Source organism: Hemitrygon akajei, chromosome 20 (assembly GCF_048418815.1).
Source record: "Hemitrygon akajei chromosome 20, sHemAka1.3, whole genome shotgun sequence".
In the NCBI taxonomy this organism is placed as follows: Eukaryota; Metazoa; Chordata; class Chondrichthyes; order Myliobatiformes; family Dasyatidae; genus Hemitrygon; species Hemitrygon akajei.
In genome coordinates this window covers 58094752-58120608 of record NC_133143.1, presented here as the reverse complement: position 1 = coordinate 58120608, position 25857 = coordinate 58094752, and the positions used below count along the sequence as shown (strand labels likewise).

Here is a 25857-nt window from a genome sequence, read left to right as displayed (position 1 = left end):
CTGGAAATCTTGAGCAGCACACACAACATGTTGGAGGAACTCAACAGTTCAGACAGCATCTATGCAGAGGAACGAACAGCTGGTATTTTGGACCAAGACCCTTCATCGGGACTGGAAAGAAAGGGGACAGAAAAAATTGGTGGAAGAGGTGAAGGGCTGAAGGAAAAGGAATCTGATAGGGGAGGACAGTGGACGGTGGGAGAAAGGGAAGGCAGAGCTGGACAAGAGGGAGGTGATACTCAGTTCAGGAGAAAAGCAAGGGTGAGAGGGGAACCGAGAATGGGAAATGGAGAGAAGTGGGAGTGGGGAGAAATTACTGGAAGGGAAACTGAATTTCATGCCATCCTTTTTGGCAAAAGTATAAATATAGTTTGAGAGGATGTTTTCAAAGATCCAAAGGATCATAAAACCAAAAGAGATAGGAGGTGAATTAGGCTATTTGCCCATCAAGTCTGCTCTATTGTTCCATTGTGGCAAATTTATTAACGTTTTCAACCTCATTCTCCTGGTTTGCCCTGGCAAATAAAAACCCACCAACTTTAAATTTACTCAATGATTTGGGCCTCCACAGCTTCCCCGTGGCAATAAATTCCACAAATTCACCACCCTCTGGCCAAAGAGATCCCTCCTCATCTCCACATCTCTCTATTCTGATGTGTGCCCTTTGGTCCTAGACTCACACATTATATTCTCTCCATATCCACTCTAGACAGATAAATAAATACTTAATTGATCCCAAAGGAATTTACAGTGCCACAGTAGCATTACAAGTACACAGACATACAAATATTACAAGTAAGGAAGAATTAAAAAAACCTCAAACAGTCCAACAGGAGGGGGCATCACTTCCCCAGCAATAGGTTGACTCATTATAGAGCCTCATGGCCAAGGGTAAGAATGACCTCATATAGCGCTCTTTGTAGCGGCAGAGTTGTCTTAGTCGAACTAAAAGTGCTCCTCTGTTCAGCCAAGGTGGCGTGCAGAGGGCAAGAGACATTTTCCAGAATTGTCTGGATTTTCCACAGGCTCCTTTGTTCTACCACAGCCTCCATCCAGTGTGTCCAGTTTGATTTTCTAGTCAGTTTATTGAGCCTTTTGGCATCACCTGTGTTGATGCCATTGCCCCAGCACACCACCGCACAGAAGGTTGAACTGGTGACACCAGACTGGTAGAACATGTGAAGGAGAGGCCTGCATACTCCAAAGGACCTCAATCTTCATAGGAAGAAGAGGTGACTTTGGCCCTTCTTGTACATGGCCTCTGTGTTTGTGCTCCTCTCGAGTGTCAACCAGTTGCACTTCCAGGTACTTCCAAGTCCTCAGTACATTTAAGTCCTCTCCATCTATAGTAACCGGGAGCAGTGCAGGTTTAGTCTTCCTAAAGTTCATCACCATCTCTTTTGCCTTACTAATGTTGAGCTGCAGGTGATTCAGCTTGCACCATTTGGCAAAGTCCTTCACCCAGGCCCTGTATTCATCCTTTCATTCTCCCTTTATACACCAAACGATTGTTGAGTCATCAGAGAATTTCTGCAGATGACATGACTCAGTGTTGAATCTAAAGGCCAAGGTATACAGGGTAAGCAGAAGGGAGCCAATACAGTCCCCTGTATCTAGGGCTTTCAATATTCTATAGGTTTCAATGAAATCCCCCCCTCCCCACCTTCTTCCAAGCTCCAGCAAGTACAGGCCCAAAGCCATCATATGCACCTCATACATTAACCCTTTGATTTCCAGAATCATCCTCATGAACCTCCTCCAGACCCTCTCCAATGCCAGCACATAATTTCTTACATAAACTGCTCACAATACTCCACGTACAGTCTGACCAATGTCTTATCATGCCCTGGCATTGCATCCTTGCTCTTGTATACCAGCTCACTCAAAATAAATGTTAGCATTGCATTTGACTTCCTTACAACTGTTTCAACCTGCAAGTTAACCTTCAGGGAATCCTGCACAAGGACTTTCAAGTCGATTTACACCTTGGAGTTTTGAATTTTCTCTCCATTTAGAAAATAGTCTACATCATTATTCCTTCTACCAACGAGCATGACCATACACTTCCTTACACCATATTCCATCTGTCGTTTCTTTGCCATTCTCCCAAAATGTCCAAGTCCTTCTGTTTTCTCTACACTACCTGCTCCTCAACCTATCTTTGTATTATCTGAAAACTTGACCACAAAGACATCAATTCCGTCATCCAAATCAATGACATATAATATGAAAAGAAGTGGTCTCAAAACCGACCCGTTAGTTAACATCACTATTAACTGGCAGCCAATCAGAAAGGGCCCTTGTTATTCCCACAGTTTGGCTGACAGGCAGGAAGCAATCTCCTATCCATGCAAGTCTCTTTCCTGCAACACCATGGGCTCCTGTCGTGTTAAGTAGCCTCATGTGCGGCACCTTGTAAAAGTCCTTCTAAAACATCAAGTAAACAAAATTTATTGACTCTCCTTTGTCTACCTTGCTTGATGTTTCTTCAAAGAATTCCAACAGGTCCACTGGATGTGATCTTCACAGTTACTCGAGGTACCAATACACGTACATTTCCAATGTCTTCCTGCCTTATACAATTATTTATTTTATCATCACTGTAGAAGGGACAATTTCCAGGCCTATCCACACAGACATATATATACACCTTCTGACTTTCAAAGTTGAAAGCCAATTTATTATCAAATTGCATATATGTTACTATATACAACCGAGATTCACTATCTCACAGATATTTACAGGGGGAAAAAAAGAAATACAATTGAATTTATAAAAAGCTATTAATAAACAAAGACTGACAAACAACAAATGTGCAAAGGAAGACAAATTGTGCAAATAAAAAATAATATTGAGAGCTGTAAAGAGTCGGTGAAAGTGAGTCTGTAGGTCCTAATGGAATCAGTTAGGAGTAGTGGTGGTTGAAGTTATCCACACCAGTTCAGGAGCCTGATGACTGTAGGGCAATAACTGTACCTGATCCTGGTGGTTGTGGGCCCCCTGTACCTCTTGCCCATGTTAGTAGTGAGAAGAGAACATGGCCTGCATGGTGGGGGTCTTTGATAATGGATGTTGCTTTGTTGTGGCAGTGTTCCATGTAAATGTGCTCAAGGGTGGGGAGGACTTACATAGAAACATAGAAAATAGGTGCAGGAGTAGGCTATTTGGCCCTTCGAGCCTGCACCACCATTCAGTATGATTATGGCTGATCATCCAACTCAGAACCCTGTACCTGCCTTCTTTCCATACCCCCGATCCTTTTAGGTACAAGGGCCATATCTAACTTCCTCTTAAATATAGCCAATGAACTGGCCTCAACTGTTTCCTGTGGCAGAGAATTCCACAGATTCACCACTCTCTGTGTGAAGAAGTTTTTCCTCATCTCGGTCCTAAAAGGCTTCCCCTTTATCCTTAAACTGTGACCCCTCGTTCTGGACTTCCCCAACATCGGAAACAATCTTCCTGCATCTAGCCTGTCCAATCCCTTTAGAATTTTATACGTTTCAATAAGATCCCCCCTCAATCTTCTAAATTCCAGTGAGTATAAGCCTAGTCGATCCAGTCTTTCTTCATATGAAAGTCCTGCCATCCCAGGAATCAATCTGGTGAACCTTCTCTGTACTCGCTCTATGGCAAGAATGTCTTTCCTCAGATTAGGGGACCAAAACTGCACACAATATTCTAGGTGTGGTCTCACCAAGGCCTTGTACAACTGCAGTAGAATTTCCCTGCTCCTGTACTCAAATCCTTTTACTATGAATGCCAACATACCATTTGCCTTTTTCACCGGCTGCTGTACCTGCATGCCCACCTTCAATGACTGGTGTACAATTACATTTCCTGTGATGGACTGTGAACACAGAAGGCAGTGCAGCACCTCTACTTTCTTAGAAATTTGTGAAGATTCGACATGTCATCTAACACTTCGACGAACTCCTATAGATGCAGGGTGGAGAGTATTCTGACTGGTTGCATCACAGCCTGGTATGGAAACACTAACACCCTTGAATGGAAAAGCCTGCAAAAAGTAGTGGATATAGCCCAGTCCTTCAAAGATAAAGCCCTCCCTACCAGTAAGCACATCTATAAGGAGTGCTGCTGCAGGAAATCAGCATCCATCAAGCCCCCACCATGCTCTCTTGTCACTGCTGCCATTGGGAAGGAGGTACAGGAGCCTTAAATCCCACACCACCAGGTTCAGGAATAGTTATTACCCTTCAGCCACCAGGCTTCTGAACTGGTGTAGATGCCTTCAATCACTACAACTCCAATCCTCCCAACTCTGAACTGATTCCACAACCTACAGGCTCACTTTCAAGGACTCCACAACTTATGTTTTCGATATTATTTACTTATTTTGTTTTGTTTTGTATTTACACAGTTTGTCTTCTGCACTTCTTTCGTGTGCAGTTTTCACAATACTATTTTGTTCTGCTGTGAATGCCTGCAAGAAAATGAATCTCAAGGTAATAAATGGCAACGTATACATAACATACAATAAATTTCCAATGAACTTTGGAAATCTAGAACAACAAACAGAAAATATACAGCAGGTCAGGCAGCATCTGTGGGAAGAGAAACAGATAGAATGCCTCAAGTTGGAAATGCTTCATCAGAATATTGTTACCTCCCTAGACTTCTTGATTGCCAGGCTAAACATCAAACACATCAATCTGATTATTTGAAATATGACAATCAATTTAACCATCCTTTAACTCTACCATTAAAGTCGCCATGTATTTTCTCGGGCACCTCGCACTCACATTCACAAGGAGTATAGATGGAAGGTGATGTTAAGGATACTTAGCGCTTTGCTCTATCTGCCACATCAGCCAGGGTCTCTCAGTGGTCACCATTTTAATTCCATTTCCATTCCCATAACGACATGTCTGTCCACAGTCTCCTCTACTGCTAGGTTGAGGCTAGACACTGACTGGAGGGACAGCATCTTATATTCTGTCTCGGTAATCTCCAACCTCACAGCATGAACATAGATTTCATCTCACGTTCTCAATATTTATTGCTCCTTTTTCTTCTGTATTTGCACAGTTTGTCGTCTTTTTCATATTGGCTGACTGTCCGCCCCGTTGGGTGCAGTCTTTCATTGATTCTATAATGGTTTGAGGACTTACTGAGTATGCCCACAAGAAAACAAATTTCAGGGATGTGTACGGTGACATATACAGTATGTACTTTGATAATAAAGTTATTTTGACCTTTGAACTTTCAGTAACCACCCCACTTCTGTTCCCTTTTTTCCCCTTTGTCCCATCACACCCTCTTCCCCTTCCTCACCATCTGTCCATCCCTCCCTCCAGTTCCCCTCCCCAATTCCTTCCCATTGTTCTATGCTCCACCTTCGCCTCTCATCAGATTCCAACTTCTTCAGCCCTTTGTCGCTTCCGCCCATCATCTCCCAGCTTCCTGCAGCATTCCCACCCTCTGCTTCCCTCACTTGCCCATCATCCCTCTCACCGAGCGGCAGGCAAATCCTGCTGTACCCCTCCCCTCCCACCTTTTCATACTGGCTATCTCCCCTCCTCCTTCCCAGTCCTGATGAAGAGTCTTGGCCCAAAATAATGACTGTGGAGGTTTTTCTCCCCTTGGTAGATACAGCCGGACCTGCTGCTGAGTTCCTCCAGCATTGTGTGTGTTGCTCCAGATTTCCAGCATCTGCAGTTCCTGTTGTGACTCTGTAATATTATCCCTGTTTCTGGCACATTCCTTGAAGAATATCAGGACACCTACTTTTGGGTTTGATCCAGCAAAAAGGATTTTGCCTCCTGTAGCTCTTTAACTTGCTATTAGCTGTCATAGCAAGCTTACAATCAGTGGCCACTTTATTAGGTACACCTGCTCGTTAATGCAAATAACTAATCAGCCAATCACGTGGCAGCAACTCAATGCACAAAAACACGCAGGCATAGTCGAGAGATCAGATGTTGTTCAGGCCAAATGTCACAATGGGGGAAGAACTGGGATCTAAATGACTTTGACCGTGGAATGGCTGTTGGTGCAGAAAGGATGGTCTACTGATCTGGGTTTTTCAAGCACATTTCTCTAGAAGTTACACCAAAAAAAACATACAGTGAGGGGAATGCGCGGTAGATCTGCCTTATTAATGAGAGAGGTCAGAGGAGAATAGTCAAACTAGTTCAACCCGACAAGAAGGCAACAGTGACAAAAACAACCAGGCGATACAACAGTGGTGTGTAGAAGAGCATCTCTGAATGCACAGTGTTATTTTATTGAGATACGGCATGGAATAGGCCTTTGTGCCACGCCTAACAACCCCCGATTTACCCTACCCTACCCTACTAACCAATCTATCAAACTGTACACCTTTGGACCGTGGGAGGAAACGGGAGCGCTCAAAGGAAACCCACGCGTCACAAACTCCTTCCAGGTAGCAGCGGGAATTGAACCTGGGTTGCCTAACCGCTCTGCTGCCATGCCGCGCTGTCGAAGTACGTGTCGAACTTTGAAGTGGATGGGCTACATTCACTCAGTAGCCACTGTACTGGGTACAGGAGGTGCCTAATAAAGCAGCCACTGGGTATAATTTTGGATAAAAGCTTGACTGCTGTCATTTGAGGGATTACTTCACTTTCAGCCAAGGTATGGATTTGCAGTGTGCGGTACTACCAACAATTCATTCAAAGAAAGGTTTAATACACAATACATTTCTTCAAACTGGCTTTAAGGTCTGCCAACAACTTTGTTTTGATTGCATTGCCCACTGCAGATTTGATTATGTGCATAAATAAATCCTTCTGGAAAGCTGCAACTATTCAGTACATTCATTTGACCTTTCATAGAAACAGGGCTCCTTGCTTTGTATTTTGCTTGTTATTTATTAGTGATTTTATTCTAAGGTTCTGCAATGTTATTGCTTCTTGCTACAACACTGCAGGGCACGAAAATCTACATTCTGCAAACCAACAAATCGGGAGCAGGTGCGGGCCATGGTCGTCAGGTCCATTCCGCCATTCAGATTTATTACAAGTACATCGAAGATTGGGTGGCGGGATGGAGATATGCCTCTACCAAAGGAGGCACTTCTTCCCACCACTAGTCACCCTTGGGCACGGTATAGCACCTGCTGAGCCTCCCGATCAGGGTCACGTGAAGTCATGGGAGCAGGTGGTGGATGGTCGTATGAGCAGCCGGTGCATTTCACAAGTCCTGGTTATGTGACCACTGACATCAGGCAGACAGTCTCTGAAGAGTATTGATAATGGCCGGTGGGGTTACCCGTCTTGTAAAGGCACTGCCTAGAAGGAAGGAGGCAATGGCAAACCACTTCTGTAGAAAAATTTGTCAAGAACAATCATGCTCACAAGGAACATGGCCGCCCATGTCGTACTGCAAACGGACATCGAACATACAGTGAAATGTGTTGTTTGCATTAACAACCAACACAGCCTAGGGATGCGCTGGGGGCAGGCCGCAAGTGCAGCCACACATTCTGGTGTCAACACAGCACGCCACAATGCTTGGCAGAACAACACAGAGCACAAAGGGCAACAAAGCAACAGCAAACAAGTCCCTCTGCGTGCACACCCTCACACTCCAGCTCCAGGCTTCAGCCCCTGGGCTTCGATGTCCAGATGCCACATCCCTGTCCATAAACCCTATCCTGACCTCTAACTCCCCTCGCGGTCCCCAAAACTATCCCTGTGAACTTAAATAAAACAACAAGGTTGAGCCATAATCTCACCGGAGAGCGCAGCTCAGCACCATCTTGAAAAAAGCATTCAATCAGTTCATCACAAACATGAGAAAATCTGCAGACGCTAGAAATCCAGAGCAATACAAACAAAATACTGGATTCATCAGTCCTAAAGAAGGGCCTTGGCCCAAAACGTCGACTGTTTACACTTTTCCACAGATGCTGCCTGGCCTGCTGAGTTCCTCCAGCATTTTGTGTGCGTTGCTTTCAATATGTTCATGCCTGAACTGACTATAACCTCATTTCCACCTTTCTACCTGCCTCTGGTACTCTTTCACTGCCTTGCAAGAATCTCTCTACTCTTGCAGCTTTTGTGTATTTAATCAAATATTGGTTCTTTCCTTTGCTGTACTCATTGCTGGTTCTGCTATAGCCAGCATGAGCTGCTTAGATCAAACTTCACAGCCCATGGGGAGCATGACGTGCCAAATGATTTCAATGCAGCTTTCACACCCACGGCAGACTGCCTGCTTATTTAAAGATTTCAGTGCCCACACTGTAGACACAGAACGAGTCAGCAGGGTGCTGATACCGTGAGTGGTTAGATCTGGTTTAAGTCAGGCTAAAATACTTAAAGCTAGCCAGCAAAGCAAGCGACACAGCTTGATATTGCAACTGCTTTGCCCATGACTGCAAGAAACTACACACAGCTCAACACGTCACGGAAACCAGCCCTCCCTCCATGGATTCTGTCTATACTTTTGCTGTCTCGTAAAGCAGCCAGCATAACCAAAGACCCCAGCCACCAGACCTTCTCTCTTCTCCGCTCTACAGTGGGCAGAAGATACAAAAACCTAAAAGCATGTTCAAAATTCAAAGTACATACTGTAATCATTGCTTATGTATTCTTTCATGTGTAATGGGAATTTGTATGTTTGTAATCCCTTGGTTAATATATCAATTGTATTTTGTTCATAATATCATTAATACTAATAAAGAGATTGAAAAAGAAAAGAAAATTCAAAGTACATTTATTATCAAGATATATATAAATTATACAACCTCGAGGTTTGTCTCCTTACAGGCAGCCACAAAACACTAAACCAAGAGAACCCATTAAAAAAAAAGATCGGCAATCTGGTGGTGCCATAAAGCGTTACGCTAGCTCCACGCTACCATGCCACCCACAAGTAATTACTACTAACATCATTACCAATTGTAAGCACAGAGCGAGAGGGGAAAGTACTAAATAAATCTCAACATCATGATTTGACTTGACCAAATATTTCAATGGGCTACTGATTTCCATAGGTCTACTGGCCACATTACTACTCAGCTATTTTAATAAGTGATGACACGCAGTCATCTTTCCTTCCCTTTCCCTCTCAATGCAGAAAGTGACTCTTACACAATACCCTTGCACTGAGGAAACCATTACAAACACAGTAGTCATAAACTGACAATGGTTACTATAAACTGCGGAATACAGAGTTTAGTTCAGAGATAGAAATCTCAATCAGTGGATGTATTTACTTTGCTATGTGAATTCTCCACTATTACACCATTCTGTACTGTCTTGGCAATTGTGACTTGCTTCCTTTTGTTGAATTCTGTGAAGGAAATCATTCAATGTGGCAAGGGTTTTCAAGTAGTTTTAAAAAGTACGTCAACTATGATTCAAATTTTCAACCATCAACTCACCTGTTTACTTTTCTAAAATAAAAGAGACTTTTAATGCAAGGCTATACAGTTCAAAATGATTATAATTAATCTAAACTTTATCATGCTTGCAATATTCCCATAATATTATACTACAAATATATTTTCTGTAAAAGTATAGGGATAAACATCCAATATAACTTCCTAAAATAAAACAGAGTTTCTTTAAGCATATCATATTGTACAATTACCTTCACGTAAATAACTCTTACATCAGATGCAGGCAAACCTATTGATTGGCAATCTGGACTACAATTGTACATCCATCTGGATAGCAAGAAAGTGAACCATTTCTGTAACTTTGATTTATTGCCCTCTAGTCCTGTTGTAAGTGCCTTCTTCTCTGTTACATGGTTATAAGGACACATTGCTTAAGATATACAACAAGGAACAAGCGATTTGATCTAATCTGTTCATGCTGGAGTTCAATCGCTCATTTTTTCTGTAGCTTATTTAAATCCATCAGCAGAGTTCTCCCTTCCTCTCTTGCAAGCTTGTCCAGCACCCCTTATCTGTTGGTACATCTTGCTTCAGCAACACTCTTTCATCCTTGAAAACACTGTCTACTATTTTTAATCAAACTTTTACAACTCAGAGAATCATACAGCACTAAGGCACGGAGAAAGGTCCTTTTGACCTATCTTGTCATCATTTCCTTAGCGTCATCATCGTAGGAAAGTAGAGCATATAAACGGGTCCTTTGGCCCATCTAGTCTGAGCCGAGTCATTTTAAACTGCCTACTCCCATCAACCTGCACCCAGACCACAGCCATCCATAACCCTCCTATCCATACACCTATCCTAATTTCTCTTAAATGTTGAAATCAAGCCCAGATCCACCACTTCTGCTGGCACCATCTGTACGAAGTTCCCCTTCATGTTCTCCTTAAACACTTCACATTTCATTTTTCACTTGCCCCACATCTAATCATTTGAATGTGATATAATCTGAGTGGTGTTCTTTACACTCCTCTGTTACAAAAAAATAAATAATGGGCTACTTTTAATATTCTAAATTCAAGTCATTTACTTTTCTACCTCAGAAAAAACTTTGAGTAAAAAACATTTAATCAAAACTCTATTAGGAATCACAACTAGAATCCCCTTTAAAGAGCCGTTCCAAAAGAATTATGATTTTTTACTTTTTTTCCTATTTGAAATATTTAATTATTTCCCCAGTATCCAGGCTATGTTTTCTTTTCCCTCACACCATCGGGCAGTATCACACCATCAAATTCAGGAACAGTAAAATTCCTTCAACCATCACATCTCTGAACCATCTTGGACAAGTTCACTGACTACAACAGTGAACTGATTACATAGCCTACAGACTCACCTTCAAAGAGTCTACAAATCAAGTTCTCAATATTATTTACTTTTTAATTTTCACAGTTTGTCTTCTTTTGCACATTGGTTGTTTGTCAATCTTTGCTTATGTACAGCTTTTCATAAACTCTTTTGTATTTCTTTATTTTCCTGTAAATGCCCACTAGATAATTAAACTCGAGGTTGTATATGTTAATATATACGTACTTTGGTAATAAATGAATTTTGAATTTATGCAGGAAATGATGTCAATTAATGAGGAAAATGACTGGTTCCTGATCTTTCATTATTAAAATTCTGTGATCAAGTTGTACACATCTTAATAAAGCTTATTACAATTATACTAAAGGAAATTCCCTTGAATATTTCATTACTTACTATGTAGAAAAAGAAATCTAAAAATATTTCTTATTTTTCAAAGCTTCAAAGTATTGATTGATTAAAATTTAAAAAGGAATATTGTTTGTTACACTGACAGTTAGCTCCAAAAATAAATGAACAAATCTGCAACTTCCAACAAATTTATTGTGGGTGAATTTGGTGGCAGCACACAACCTGATTAAAAAGATATAAACAGCCAGTGGTTTGGATTGAAGATAAGATGTTGAGTTGGTACAAAACGAAAATTTTGCCATTCTTCAAGTATTATCATCAAAATAGCAGATGGGTGCCTCAGCACGTCTAACTGAAGAGCAATAGCACAACAAAGCAATTCCCATGTGGGGTAGTGATCACAAACAGGAGTTCCACCTGCCTAATCCACTTGTATTAGAGAATGCACTCCAAGAAGAAAGCACAAAAATAAAATGCAATAGCAATGGACTCAAAATGGTAATCTATCACTAGGAAAAATAAAGCACAATAAAATTAAATGAAAGGCCTTTAAACGAGAAACAAAATAATTGAAAATCACCTGTGGAAAGATTTTGCCATGTACATTCATGACTGTGGATTCACAAGAGATTGCAAATGCTGGAAATCTGGAGCAACACACAAAGGAGCTGGGGGAAGGCCACGGGTCAGGGAGCATCTAAGGAGGGAAATGGCCAGTCGACGTTGCAAGTTGGGAGTGCTGAGAAAGGGTCTATATCACTCGCCCTTTGGTGGCCAGCTCTCCTGCCATGCACTGAAAATCCTTCGAAAATTTGCTGGAAGTTTCCCTAGTTGGAATTCCATGTACATGACTTCTTGGGATTCAATTCATCAAAACCAAATTCATTGATGAAGGATTTGGTCAATAATTCTCACATCTCTTTGGGCATCTTAGTGTCACTTTCTGTATGACAATCTAACTGTGAAACACCCTCAGGCATCTTACTGCCTGGGAGCTGTTACTGATTTATGGTATTCTATTCATCAACCCTAGAATATATCTTAAAACCATACCTTTCTGACCCCAAATTACTGAGCAAGGTCACCAATGATGCATAGCAATCCAATGTAAGGGAATAACAGTCATTAACCTCTATTATTTCCTTACCAGCTTGAGTGATGGGACATACTTAAAACAAGAGTGACATAGTACTTTGAGTGAAATATGATCAACAGTGCCTATCCCATCACATAATGGATGTCTTCTGGCGTCAGAGAAACACACACAAAATGCTGGAGGAGCTCGGACAATCCAGGCAGCATCTACGGAAAAGAGTAAACTGTTGATGTTTCAGACCAAGGCTCTTCATCAGGACTCCTGTCTCATCAGTTGAGTGACAGTAGTCATTGGTACCAGTCTGCCGACAGAAACGCCCTGCTAGCCACAGGAAGCACAAAACTGTAGAATGGAGAAAGGTGTATGTAGGACGAAGATACACCAAACAAGAAAAAAATCAGGAGTTTACACTGCAGTTTTTAAAATAATAGTCAGATTTCTAGAATGTGTCTATTCGCAACACTGGTCTGGTGATGTATACACGAAGTTAGGGTGCAACTGTCAAAGCACTGAAATAATTGGGTCTGGTAAATAAATAGATGGAGAACACAGACATACAGACCCAGACACACTCAGACACAATGCTGGTAACTCAGCAGGTCAAGCAGCATCTATAAACAGTCAATGCTTCAGACCAAGACTTAGAATGGTCGATATTTCAGTTATCATTGAATTTTATTAAAATGTATTTAATAGTTTACAATTATTGAAGACTACATATGGTTTGTGTAGAAGCAGGAAGGAGGGAGATGGTTAGATTTTAATCTATGCATTTGCCATTAACTTGGATACTTCACTTAGTCAGGTGGCACGGGGAGCTGACGTAAAAACTGAAAGTACTCAGCAGGTCAATCAAGAGCTGTGGAGAGAAAATAAAAGTTAAGGATTCAGTTTGATAGCCTATCATTGGAAGTAGAAAGGGTTAAAGATGTAACTGGTTTAAGTGGAGACTGAGAAAGCAAGGATAAGAGGAAAGAACAGAAGGGAAGATTCCTGATAGGATAGACAGGAGAGATTAAATGAGTAGACCTTAAGATGCAGAGAAAAAAAATGTGTAATAAAGAGATATGCAAAGAATATTCTAGAAAACCCCCGATAATAGAATGATGGTAACACATAGAAAATGCTGGTGGAACTCATCTATGGAAAGGAATAAACTGTCAACATTTCAGGTTGAGACCCATTATCAGGATCATCACCTGGTGAAGGGTCTTGGCCCAAATCATCGACTGTTTGTTCCTTTCCATGGATGTGGCCTGACTTGCTGAATTCCTCCAGCATTTGCGTGTTACTCTGGATTTCCAGCATCCGCAGAATATCTTGTGTCTATGACAGGTGGGTGATGGTCGTGGTTAATGATTCACCAAATGCCTGGCTCCAGGTCCAATGAAAGACCAACTCAGGCTAAAAAGTCAACGCAATTTTCTCCTCTATGGATACTGCCTGATTGTTGAGTGTTTTCTTGTTAAAAACTCAAAAGTCAACACTTTTTTGCATTTGTACAAATAAACTAAGATAGTTTTTGTTGTACACCCGACAAAATAGAAACGTTCAACAGGACCATTTGATACAGTAATAATTATACTGGAAAGTGGATGGAGCAGGTTACAACTAAACCAATTCAGTTAACAAATCCCATTATCTCCCTGTCTTTAAATAAGGCCATAAGAATTAGGCCACTTGGCCCGTTGAACCTGTTCCACCAATTCATCATGGCCAATTTATTCTGTTGCTTCTCCCCTTTGATGTCCTCACTAATCAAAAACCTGATTATATTAAATTGAGGCTCCATCTATCTGGAAGAGCCTTAGAAACTACTCCCAAGTCCATCCTCCCAGTAGCCAACTTGCACAGTAAGCAACGCACACCCACAAAACTGAACTTTCATCTCCGGTGAGGACCTTCTTTAGGCTGCTGCTAGAATGGGTACAGCAATTCCTAATAGCCAACAATGCAGTTATTTTCTTAAAACTGGGAAAATTATAATATTAGGAAACTCTGCTATCCTTTGACTTAGTATATTATTGCTACTTACCGTTCACATCAGTGGTTATAGAGTGGTAAAATATTTTGCCTTCCTTATCAACAAAAGATATGCAATAAGAAAATCGACAGAATTAGAACATCCAACCAACACTGGCTCAATCAATAACTCATTCTACAACCAACCTCATACCCAGCTGCAAGCTCTGTGCAGTCTATCACCCAGCTGCTTTTCCAACAGAATTATGAGGCTTGGAGTTTTAAATATCTCATTGTTGTGCTGATAAAGTGATACTTGCTTTTGAACTCCAACAGCAGCTAATGAGTTCTCCAAAATGGTATCTGCACATCAAATTGCCTGTAACTTGATTCGCTATCTCATTAGCTTGAAAAGCCAATAGAGTGGGGGAGGGGTCCGCTGTCTCAAAGCCCTCAAGATGATACCTAACCAACTAATGCTGACTTAGCACACTGACTTGTGACCGCTATTCTCCTTGTGATAACTTGGGGGGGGGGGGGGGGGGGGGGGTATATTATTGCCGTCAACGCCAGTTGCCAATACAAGGCATCTGATTCATCTGCAACAAAAAAAGATCCTTTTTATTACAATTCATTTCAGACCACTCTGAAAATTTAGTTAGAATGTCCCAAAGCTATATCGCGAAAGCCTGTAGACGTCTATGAGGAAAGCAAAATCTCATTAACCAAAACTCACGGGTTCTATTATATATCAGATGTTAAAGCTAGTCATTTGGGTAATTTTATTCTTAGATTTTGATATATTTCGTGAATTACAAGAAAATTATGCATTCATTCAAGAGCGAAATTTCATTAATTGTTCTATTAGTGTTTTTCCATTGCGAACTTTTTGGACGTTTAGACCAGTTCCGACAATGTTCAAATCATCCTCAGGCAACCAGACTAAAGCTATTGCTGTCTCTACACTGCTCATCAAAGAATGCGTGCTGGTACCCACAAAACTCTCTCTTTTTTAATGGCAAGAGGTTATCGACCTGAAATGTTTAAAGCTGTACACTGTGTCACTGGTGCTGCTACTAACAATTTATGCTTAATTTCAAATTTACAGCAACAGGGGCATTTTGCTTTTGAGATGGTCACTGCTGATGACTTAAGAGTTTGGGTTTGAGAACTAGCCTAAAAAGCATCAGAAATAAGGACCGCCGGCAGCGTTAACTCTGCGGACTGAGACTAGATGCTGATGCTGTGCCAGGCTTACCTGCCCCTTCACCAGGCTGGCTGCGAACTGCCTCATGACCGCCTCCACGGTGTAAGCGCTGGACCAGCCTCGTGGGGTCAGCAGCTCCATGCAGATCGCGCCTCCGTCCAGCACGTAGCCGTTCTCCAGCCGGGGGCTTAGCACCCTCATGAAGGGCGGCGAGAAGGGGAAGTTGTCGGGGAAGTTGAGGTTGAGCAAGATGCACTCGGTGCTGGTCTCCTTCATGTCCTGCCACAGCGCCGAGTCCTTGTCCACCTGCAGCAGCTTGACGTTCCACTCGAAGAGGTTGTCCTCCACCAGCTCCACGCTGATGAAGTGGTCGGTCAGCTTGCGGATATCCTGCAGCTCCTTCATGAGCCTGCGGCTGCGGACCTGCGCGCAGTGCTGCTTGTTGGGGGGCTGCCCGGGGACTGAGCTGCTGCCGCCGCCGCCGCCGCCTCCGCCGCCGCCCGGGGGCACCTTGCTGCCGTTCTGCTGCTGCGGTTTGTCCTTGCCGGTGTCCTTGGAAGGGGGCTGCTCGCACCTCTTCGAGTTGTGCGGCGGCTGCTGGTGGTGGCTACTGCTGTGGTAATGGTGGTGGTGGTCGGACTGCAGCAGGATACTCTCGTTGCCCGGGGCGTTACACTGCTTCCCGCCGTTCTTCTTGCTCGCCTTGCGGGAGCCCTGGTGCTTTGCCCCGTCCGTGTCCCGGTCGTGCAAGCGGATCAGACCGATTTTGCGAAGCAGGGTAGCCATCTCTCGGCAGGCTGAGCTGCAGCAGCGACCGGCTGTAATCTATTTATTTTTCCTCCCGGAGGCTTCTAAAGCAGTCGACGCGAAGAAGTAAAATCCGCTTGCTGCTTGGTGTAACTCATCAGAATGAAGTCATTTTTAGAATCCCATAAATAGGTGCCAAGATTACGAACACGAACGGAATATCAATTGTGATTTTTTTTCTAAAAATAAGCACTTTAAGTATCAATTCGGGGTCGGTAAAATGACCGCTCCTTTACCAATCGCAACTGCAGCACAATGGCAAAAAAAAACACACACACACACAATCCTTTCTCTCTCCTCCCTCTTTTTTGCGGCTCTTCCAACCTCTTGCTGCGTGTTCTCTCCAGATCTCGCAAAATGCATAAAAATCCACCAAGATTTTGTTTTGGTCAGGAAATGTAAATCAATATGGGGGGGTGGGGGGGAACTAGACGTTCAACCTGGGCCCGAGTTGTTGTCGCTGTCTCTCTGGAAGGGGGTAAGAGGGGATGTGTTCCAGCGCGGTTCAGCTCCTGGGCGGCCTTTGCACGTTTGTCATTGCGCTAAAGCGCTTCCAGCCTCCCTCCGCTGTGAAACTGCACTCGATCCGGGGCGCTCCGGACCTGACGTCCACCCCAGAGCTCTAATAAATACACACCGACCGCACGCCTGTGTCCCTGCTGTCCGCGACGTCAACCTCACGTCGAGATATATCACCCGGAGACATACAAAAGCGGCGCTTGCTCAGATTCAAATTCGGGAGCATCTGTCTGTTCCGCCTTTGCTGCACTGATTAAAAGGTTCAATCCTGCCCCTTTGTGCCTCGTCTAACAATTTGCATTATTTGAAAAAAAAATCATTTGTAACACAAAAGAAATGCAGGGTTTCGGCAGCACTCTGCTTTGGCGGGTAGGAGGGCATCCAGTGGAATAAAATCGGCGTTTCCATCGGGATTTGACCAGAAATCCATTTCCAAGACGGTGCTCCTACACTTAAAGTTGTAACGCATTGGTTTTTTAAAAAAATTTTCAAAACAGGCGCTGCCAGTCCCTGTTTTCCATTTGTTTGGAGGCGCACAAAAGAGAGCAAATCCTTCCAAATGCTAACGTAATTTCCCTGACCTCGATTGTAATTCGTGCCTTTAATGTTCCCTTTCTTATCCACAAAAGTGGTTTAATGAAAACTGAAAAATGACATTCTGTAAGTTGACGTTCAACAACTTTATCAGAAGTCTGTGAATGGACGTACAGTATACCGTAGAGATCAGTGCAGGGACCCTTGCAGTTTGTGATATACACTCAGCGGCCACTTTATTAGGTACCCCCATTCCCAAAGAAGTGGTCACCGAGTTCATCTTGGTAAGTATCTTCTACTGTAGGCCACCTACTTCAAGATTCGACGTGCTGCGCGTTCAGAGGTGTTGCAATTCGTGGCTTGTTCAACTACTGTGGTTCTTCTGTCAGTCTGGTCAATTTCCTCTGACCTACAACATTAACAAGGCTTTTTTTTTGCCCAAAGAACTCCAGCTCACTTTTTTTTTGTTTGTTTTTCACATTTTCTTCTCTAAACCCTAGAGAGCGTTGTGCCTGAAAATCCCAGGATCAGCAGCTTCTGAGATACTCAAACCAGCCCGTCTGCCACCAACAATCATTCCACCGTCACTTAGATCACATTCCTTCCCCATTCTGATGTTTGGTCTGAACAACAACAGAACCTTTTTTTTAAAACCATGTCTGTATGTTTTTATGCATTAAGTTGCTGTCACATGATTGGCAGATTAGATATTTGCATTAGCAAGCAGGTGTACAGGTGCACCTAATAAAGTAGCCACTGAGCGTATATTAATAGCTTGAATGTGAATGTTGGAGGTATGATTAGTAAGCTTGTAGTTGACACAAAAATGCGGTGTTATAGATAGCAAGGAAGGTGTCTAAGACTACATATAGCACGATATAAATCAGATGAAAAGTTGGATGAAGAAATGGCAACTGAAATTTAACCCCAGGTATGAGATAATGCTTTTGCATGTCAAGTAGAGATCGGATATACACGGAAAATGGTTGAATTTTAAGGATTGTTGATGAAAATATGGACCTTGGGGTCCAAGCTCATAGTTCCCTGCAAGTGGCTACACAGGTACACAGAAAGCATTACTTTCATAGGTTAGAGCATAGAATATAAGAGTTGCAATGTTTTGTTTGAATTTCTGTTGCAGCTTGAGAAGAATATAGTTAGGCCATATCTGGAGCAATGCTGACAATTCTGGTTGCTCCATTATAGGAAGGAGGTATGGACTTCGGAATCAGAATCAGGTTTATTATCACTGGCATGTGTTGTGAAATCTGTTAACTTAGCTGCAGCAGTTCAATACAATACATAATATAGAAGAAGAAACTACCGTAATAATGATAAATAAATCAATTACAGTATACATATATTGAATAGATTAAAAATCATGCACAAAAACAGAAATAATATATATTTAAAAAGTGAGGTAGTGTTCATGGGTTCAATATCCATTTAGGAATCAGATGGCAGAAGGGAAGAAGCTGTTCCTGAATCGCTGCCTGGATTAGAGGGCATGTGTTATAAAGAGAGGTTGGATAAACCTGGATTGTTTCCTCTGCAGTAGTGGAAGCTGAGGGAGACCCGATAGAGATTTATAAGATTATGAGATAGATAAGTAGACAGCCATTATCTTTCACCTAGAAATGAAATGTCTAAAGGGCATGTATTTGAGGAGAGGGGGTCAAGTTGAAATCGGTTTGTTATTGTGACGTGTACCGAGATACAGGGAAAAGCCTGGCTGTTCATACAGATCAGATCATTATGCAGAGCAGAACAATCACAATGGAAGCAGTGAGTTGATCTGCAGGGGGCACTTGGAATGGGTCAGAGGGGATGTGCAGGCAGTTTTTTTTTTACAGAGAGAATAGTGGGTACCTGAGGTCGTGATGAAGTCAGATATTTGGAGGCATTCAAGAGGCTCTCAAATAGGTACCCACTGTAAAAGTGCAAAAAATGGAATGAAATACGCATGGTGTAGGCAGAAGGGATTAGTTTAGTTGGGCATTTGATCACTAGTTCAATTGGATAAACACAACAGTCCATTGGGTCAGTTCCTGTGCTGCACTGTTCCATGTTCTGTGTCCTAACTTTACAGAACACTGGCTAGACCACAATGGAAGTACTATGTGCACCTTGGGCTCCCACACTACGGGAAGGATGTGTTTATGGTGGAGAGAGTGCCAGGTAGATTCATCAGGATGTTGCCTAGAGGACTTTCATTATGGGGATGGACTGGATAGGCTGGGCTTGTTTTCCCTGGAACAAAGGAGGCTGAGGGAGTGACCTAACTGATATATATAAAGTTATAACATGGGTAGCAATGTTATAGTCAGAATCTTATTCCTATGGTAGGGATAATGAAAAAGGCCTAGCTTTGTGAGGGGAAGAAGTTTGAAAGGGGATTTTAAGGAACTTTTTTTTGCGACAGTGTCTGGTTGCTCACCATAAGGCAGAAATGGAGCACCATCTCTCAAACTAGCTATCCACTGCCCCATCAAGCAACATCTGTCCCACCGAAGGCAGGGTCTGCAAAGTCCTTCGTTGGCCTCTTCAGTCACAAAGAGCTAGTGAGGATATAAGCCACCCTAAGTCCAAAGGAATTACCTAAGGAAGAAGATGAGAGTGGAAGCTGGGAAGCTGGAAGAAGAATGTTATCAGGTTAAGATTTACAGTACTGTGCAAAAGTATTAGGCACCCTAGATTTTTTATGTAGTTTCAGAAGGTATGGCTTCTACAGAGCCCTGATCTCAACATCATCGAGGCTGCCTGGAATTACCTGGAGAGACAGAAGCAAACGGAACAGCCAAGGTCGGCAGAAGAACTGTGGCAAGTTCTCCAGGAGGCTTGGAACAACCTACCAGCCGATTTTCTTATAAAACTGCACAATGATGTGCCAAAGAGAATTGGTACAATTTTAAAGGCAAGGGGTAGTTAGATCAAATGTTGATTTGATTTAGTTTATTACTGTTCACTGCTCTTCGTAAATTTTCTGCTATTTAGAAACTTCTCATTTCATTATTTATAAAAGCATCTTTGCTTTACAGAATTTTTTGCATGTGCCCAAGACTTTTGCATAGTACTGTACATTGAAACGTGTTATTTACATTAATAGCCAACACACCCAAGGATGTGCTGGGGGTGCACATTCTAGCGACATCATAGCATGCCCACAATGTTCAATAAAACAACACCAACTGCAACAACAACAACAGAACAAAACAAAATAACAACAACTAAACTCGGTGCCAGAGGAGATGGTAAAGACAGATACAATTGCTTATATTTAGACAGCCATAGGCAAGCCATGTAGAAGGTTATGGACAAAATGTGACAATTGTAGTTAGCGTAGATTAGTGTAAATGAGCTGAATTAAATAGATTTTTTTTTAAAACAGAATGATGGGCAAGAAGGGAATAGGGAAAGCAAACTCCAGCAGAATTCTCCTCCTAATAAAATGCTTGGAGCACCATCTTGTTATAGTGAACATCCTGTTTCATCAGGAAGATGAGCACAAAACAATGCGCATGTACTTGTAGGCTGTATTCCAAGTCACTGTTGACTCATTCTTCACCAAAGTGTGCAAGAGATTGTGGCCTAAAACATAGCTCCTCCGCCAACACTCCCCGCTGTACAATACTCTGCACTCTAAGCCCTAATCTTACTCTCTATCTCCCCCACCGCTGCCCCCAGAGGAGTTTCTGGGAAGTGCAAACCACTTCTCATTTCTAGTGAGTCCATTCCCATACTGAAGTTCATCACTGAATCCACCTTAGCTTGAGGGAAAGAATATCTGGAAATCAAGACTGCAAACTTGCTACAATGATTGTGGTCTTGTTGGCAGTGGTGATCCCTATCCTGCTAAGTTCTTCTGAGAAATAAACCACCTACAAAAGGCACTTATAAACACAGGTGAAGTACTACCATCACTATCTTGTCAAAGCCTCCAAATCCACTCCCAAGTTGCATCCTCTCCTTGTTCAACATCCCCAGCATTGACCATCTTACTACAGTCAGTCAACTTCGACAGGCAGGCCACATTGCATCAATCAGGTGCCTAATAATACACTTCCAAATTATGCAGGTTCCATAAAAGCAAGGGTTTCTGAGGTGGTTTGGAAAAACTATTTGCTGATGTTCTCAGGGCTTCCTTGAAATATTGTAATATTCCCATCAACTCAAGGTAATTTCCAGACCATAGATGAAGATTGGCCTTATTTGTTACATGTACATCAAACATACAATGAACTGCATTGTTTGCATCAAATCAAATCAGCATTGTGCTCGTGTCATGTGGGGTTGTGGCTTATTTGCCAATCAAAACCCGATTCCGCCGGGTTGGCCGTCGATTGGTCTGTTTGATTTCTGTAGCAGCTCTTTCCTGTTGGTTGCCTTGTGGACCATAGCTCTGGTGTTTGCTTTCAAACATGTGCACGTGCGGGAGGATCTCTCTCTTCTGTTGTCTCCAGAGCGGGTGTCGCAGGACCACTGAGAAGGAGTGCTTCACGTGCACTTTTAGCTAAGTATCTGTTGAATATTTAATTTTGTAGTTTGTGTAGCTTGGGGAAACAAATGTTTGGCTGAATTTTTTTTACTGTTGGTAAACAAATGCGTATCTGCGGCCAGTGTTTTCTGTATCACTCACCAAACCCGTGAACCTGCTTCCATGTTACAGTGGGCAGCCTGCAAGCGTTGCCACGCTTCCAGTGCCAGCATAGCAGACCCGCAGCTTACTAACCCTAATCCATCCATCTTTTGAAGTGTGGAAATCGGAGCACCCAGAGGAAACCCATGTCACCAAGGGGGGGGGGGTGGTCTTCCAAACACTTTACAGACAAGGGTGGGAATCGAACCCCATCAGTGATCACTGGCGCTGTAAAGAGATTGTGCTAGCGTGCCGCCCCAATTGCCCCAGATGTGATAGCATGAATGGCCTGATTCTACCCCAGTGTCCTGAGGTCGTATAATGATTCAAATTAAAGAAGCAGTCAGGATTGCATCGAGAACCTGAGTACAGTAATGGAGCACACAGTCGCTCAACACGAGGCACAAGTCGAGCAGCATCTCTGAAATTAGCCATCCACTGTCCCATCAAGCACCATGTACCCCACATGAGGCAGAGTCTGTAAGGCCCCTTACTAGTCTCTTCAGTCATCTAGAACTGGACTAGACGTAAGACATCCGAAAACTGAGGAAGAAGGTGAGAGTGGAAGGTGGCAGAAGAACATTTTTAGATTCAGATTTACTTATCACATGTACTTTGAAACATTCTGTGAAATGCATCATTTGCATTAACAACCAACACACCCAAACAAATGTTGGGGGCAGGCAGCAAGTGACGCCAGATATCTTGGCACTAGCATAACATGCTCACAATGTTCAGCAGAACAATACAAGCAGTAGCAACAACAACAACAGAAGAAAACGACAGCAACAAAAGAAGCCCCTTTCCAATCCTCCCACTCCCCTCATGCACCAGCTTGAGGCTGGAGTAGGAGCAATTACAAAAACATGGATGAGGTTACCAGCTGTAGATGGTCTAAGAAACAGATTTGGGTTGTAAACAAGATAGAAACAAATGACCTTAGTGATAGAGTAGACACGTAGCCAGCAAATCATTATTATTTACGACATTATTTATAGACAAATTGTATGTGGTCATGGGACAAGCAGTAAGTATGGTGAAAGCATCAGGAGGGGTGGTGGACTAATACAGCAGGAGGCCATTGACTTCTATATAGAAACATCCCAGTAATAAATATTAACAAGGACAACAGCTCCAAAACCACACAGGAGATGGAAATGTAAAGATCTATGAGAACAAGACAATCAGCACCTGGAGATACCTACAGTTCTGGCAATATGCTTTGAAGACAATTGGCATTTAAATCTCCATCTTCCAACATCAAGATAAAGTGCTTAGCTTAGCTGCCAAGTTGGCCGATAATGCAATCATAGAATATACACCATCAGCTAACACATTTATCTGCTGGGAGCAGAGAACTAATCAATAATGAACTCCAGCAGATGTACAATTAATTGTTAAAGGCTTGTGGAAATGCAATTATAAGTGTGATCAAATGTGCAGTGAAATCAAGAACAGAGTAGATGTGTGAGGGAGATGTGTCAGTGCTCTGGGATTACGGATTGAAATTGGCAATTTATTTCAAAACATAGGCATTAGATTTATTGAACTATGGAAAATTCATCCTGCGAAGATTAGTATAATACAATATTCAGGACACAGGAGATACAACATTGGTAAAAGGGTAGAGAGAAATATTGATTCACTTCTTTATGAGATTATATTCCTTTATAGGGGAAATAAAAGTGGTGAGAATATTTTTATCCTTAATTGAGATCTCCAAAATGAAGTTAGCGTAGAATATCATTAACTTTCCTTTTTTTAAATATTCAAAACTAGATTTGTTTTGTTTCTACTAGTTTCTATCTATTTATTTTAAATCTCTCCATAAAGCTCCTAAAGTGTTAAACATATTTAAAGATAAAAGTTTAGTTTAATTTGTCATGTATACCTAGAAACATCAAAACATACAGTAAAATGTGCTGTTTGCATCAACAACCAACACAGTCTGGGATGTGCTGGGGGGAAGCCCACAAGAGTCACCACACTTCCGGCACCATCACAGCATGCCCACGATTTGCTAACCCTAACTCGTACATCATTGGAATGTGGGAGGAAACCTACACAATCACAAGGAGAACATGCAAACTCCTTACAGACAGCGGCAGCAATTGAACGCTGAGCTTACAGATGGCGCTGTAAACCAGTACGCTGACTGCTATGCTACCACATCACCCCAATTGGGCCAGTAGAGTGGCGATGGGGCAGAATGGGAAGAGGATTGTGAGGTTATTATACTGTTAGTAGGCATAACCTACTTTTGCCTGAATTATGAGGTGCTGATTTTGGCTAATAGTGACTACTGATATCCACAAGAAGGGAGTCAGTTTTCTTAACTACACTCTGTCCCTTTTGCTGCACGGTTGATAATTAATAATTCCTACATGGAAAATTATGATGGCAAACTCATATCCTGCCAGAGTAAGACAATAGATATGAGTATCTTGCTGCACGTGAACAATATAAATCGGCTGAAACATATTACAGTATACATTTGATATCTAGCCTTCACAGACAGAAGAAAATTACTGCAACCATTTTTGTATAATCTGGATCAATACACACATGTCGACTTGTCTAATAAAATATGACAGATTGTCGAGCGGCTTAATCCAGATAAGGCCTAAAGTTTGCTACATTAAGGTTATGGGTGAATGTCTCTATTTGTATAGTCTGTTATGCAAAAGAGGCTTTATGGTTTATGCTTTTTTATCAGCTGCTCTAGGGTTTATGATAAGGTGGTTTTTGTCAGAGATAGAGTAAGTTCCCTCAGAAGAAAAGTTTATTCACTGCTGTGCATGTTTTAAAAATGTGAGTGCAGTGAACATTGGGAATCTATGGTGTGACGAACCAAGATGAAGGGAAACGGAAGGATATGTAGGCAGAGGGGATCAGTTTAGTTGGCCATTTGATTAATAATTTAATTGGTTTGGCACAACACTGTGAACCAAAGGGCCTGTTCCTGCACTGTACTGTTCTATGTTCTAAGTCTCATATCGATGATCATTCATCAGCATCAGTTTAGTTCGGGGTTTCCCAACCTGGGGTCTACAGACCCATAGAATCTTAGAAAAGTACAGCACAGACACAGGCCCTTTGGCCTTCTAGTCTGTGCTGAGCCACTTAAGCTGTCTACTCCCATCACCTTCACCGAGACCAAAGCCGTCCATACCCCCACCATCCATGTACCCATCCAAACTTCTCATAAATGTTGAAGTTGAGCTTGCGTGTACCACTTGCACTGGCAGCTCCTTCCACACTCTCACGACCCTCTGAGTGAAGAAGTTACCCCTCATGTTCTCCTAAACTCATGATCTCTAGTTGTAGTCCCACCCAAACTCAGTAGAAAAAGACTGCTTGCATTAACCCTAACTATACCCTCATAATTTTGTATACTGCTATCAAACCTTCTCTTAATCATCTCATTCTAAGGAATACAGTCCTAACCCATTCAATCTTTCCTTATAACTCACGTCTTCCAGTCCCGGCAACCCCTTGGTTAATGGTAGGGGTCTATGGCATAAAAAAATGTTGGGAACTCATGGTTTAGTGTAAGGTCATTAACCTGAAATATTAACTCCATTTTACTCCACAGATACTGACTTTCCTGCTGAAAATCCAAAGTTTTCTGGTTTTATTTTAATTTTCTACCATACGCACAGTTTGCTTTTGGTTTTATGATTCACCACTTGTGCTTTTCTGGGACGCAGTGGTCACAGTAAATGTTTTTCCTGATAATTTACTTTCAGATTTAATCTAATAAGCTTTCCATGTGTTTTGTGTTTATTCCATTTTGGCTGTCGTCAACAGTTCCCATTTTTGATTTTCTGCCACTCTTACTGTCTCGTGCTCATGTGAGGCAAACACAAATCAGGTATGTCAGTTTTTCCCTGGAGTTTAAAAAAAAATCACCTAATGTATTGTCATGAGTGAAGTAACTACTTAATGGATTTCAGAACCATAGCAACCATGTGAACCAATAGAAATCTTTTAATATTGTTACAAAAACTTGATGTTGATCTTTGTGGAATTGAATTATTATTTTG

At 42.1% G+C, this 25857-nt stretch overlaps 1 protein-coding gene across 1 annotated transcript in view; it reads right to left on the bottom strand.

Annotated features, from left to right (window-relative positions):
• ube2ql1 (ubiquitin conjugating enzyme E2 QL1) overlaps positions 1-16896 on the bottom strand; it is a 33117-nt gene extending 16221 nt beyond the window's left edge. Inside the window, exon 1 of the mRNA XM_073024365.1 lies at positions 15367-16896. Within this exon, the coding sequence (XP_072880466.1) occupies positions 15367-16101 (735 nt within the window). The 5' untranslated portion in view covers positions 16102-16896. The remainder of the gene's footprint in view (positions 1-15366) is intronic.
• Between the last annotated feature and the right edge of the window lie 8961 nt (positions 16897-25857).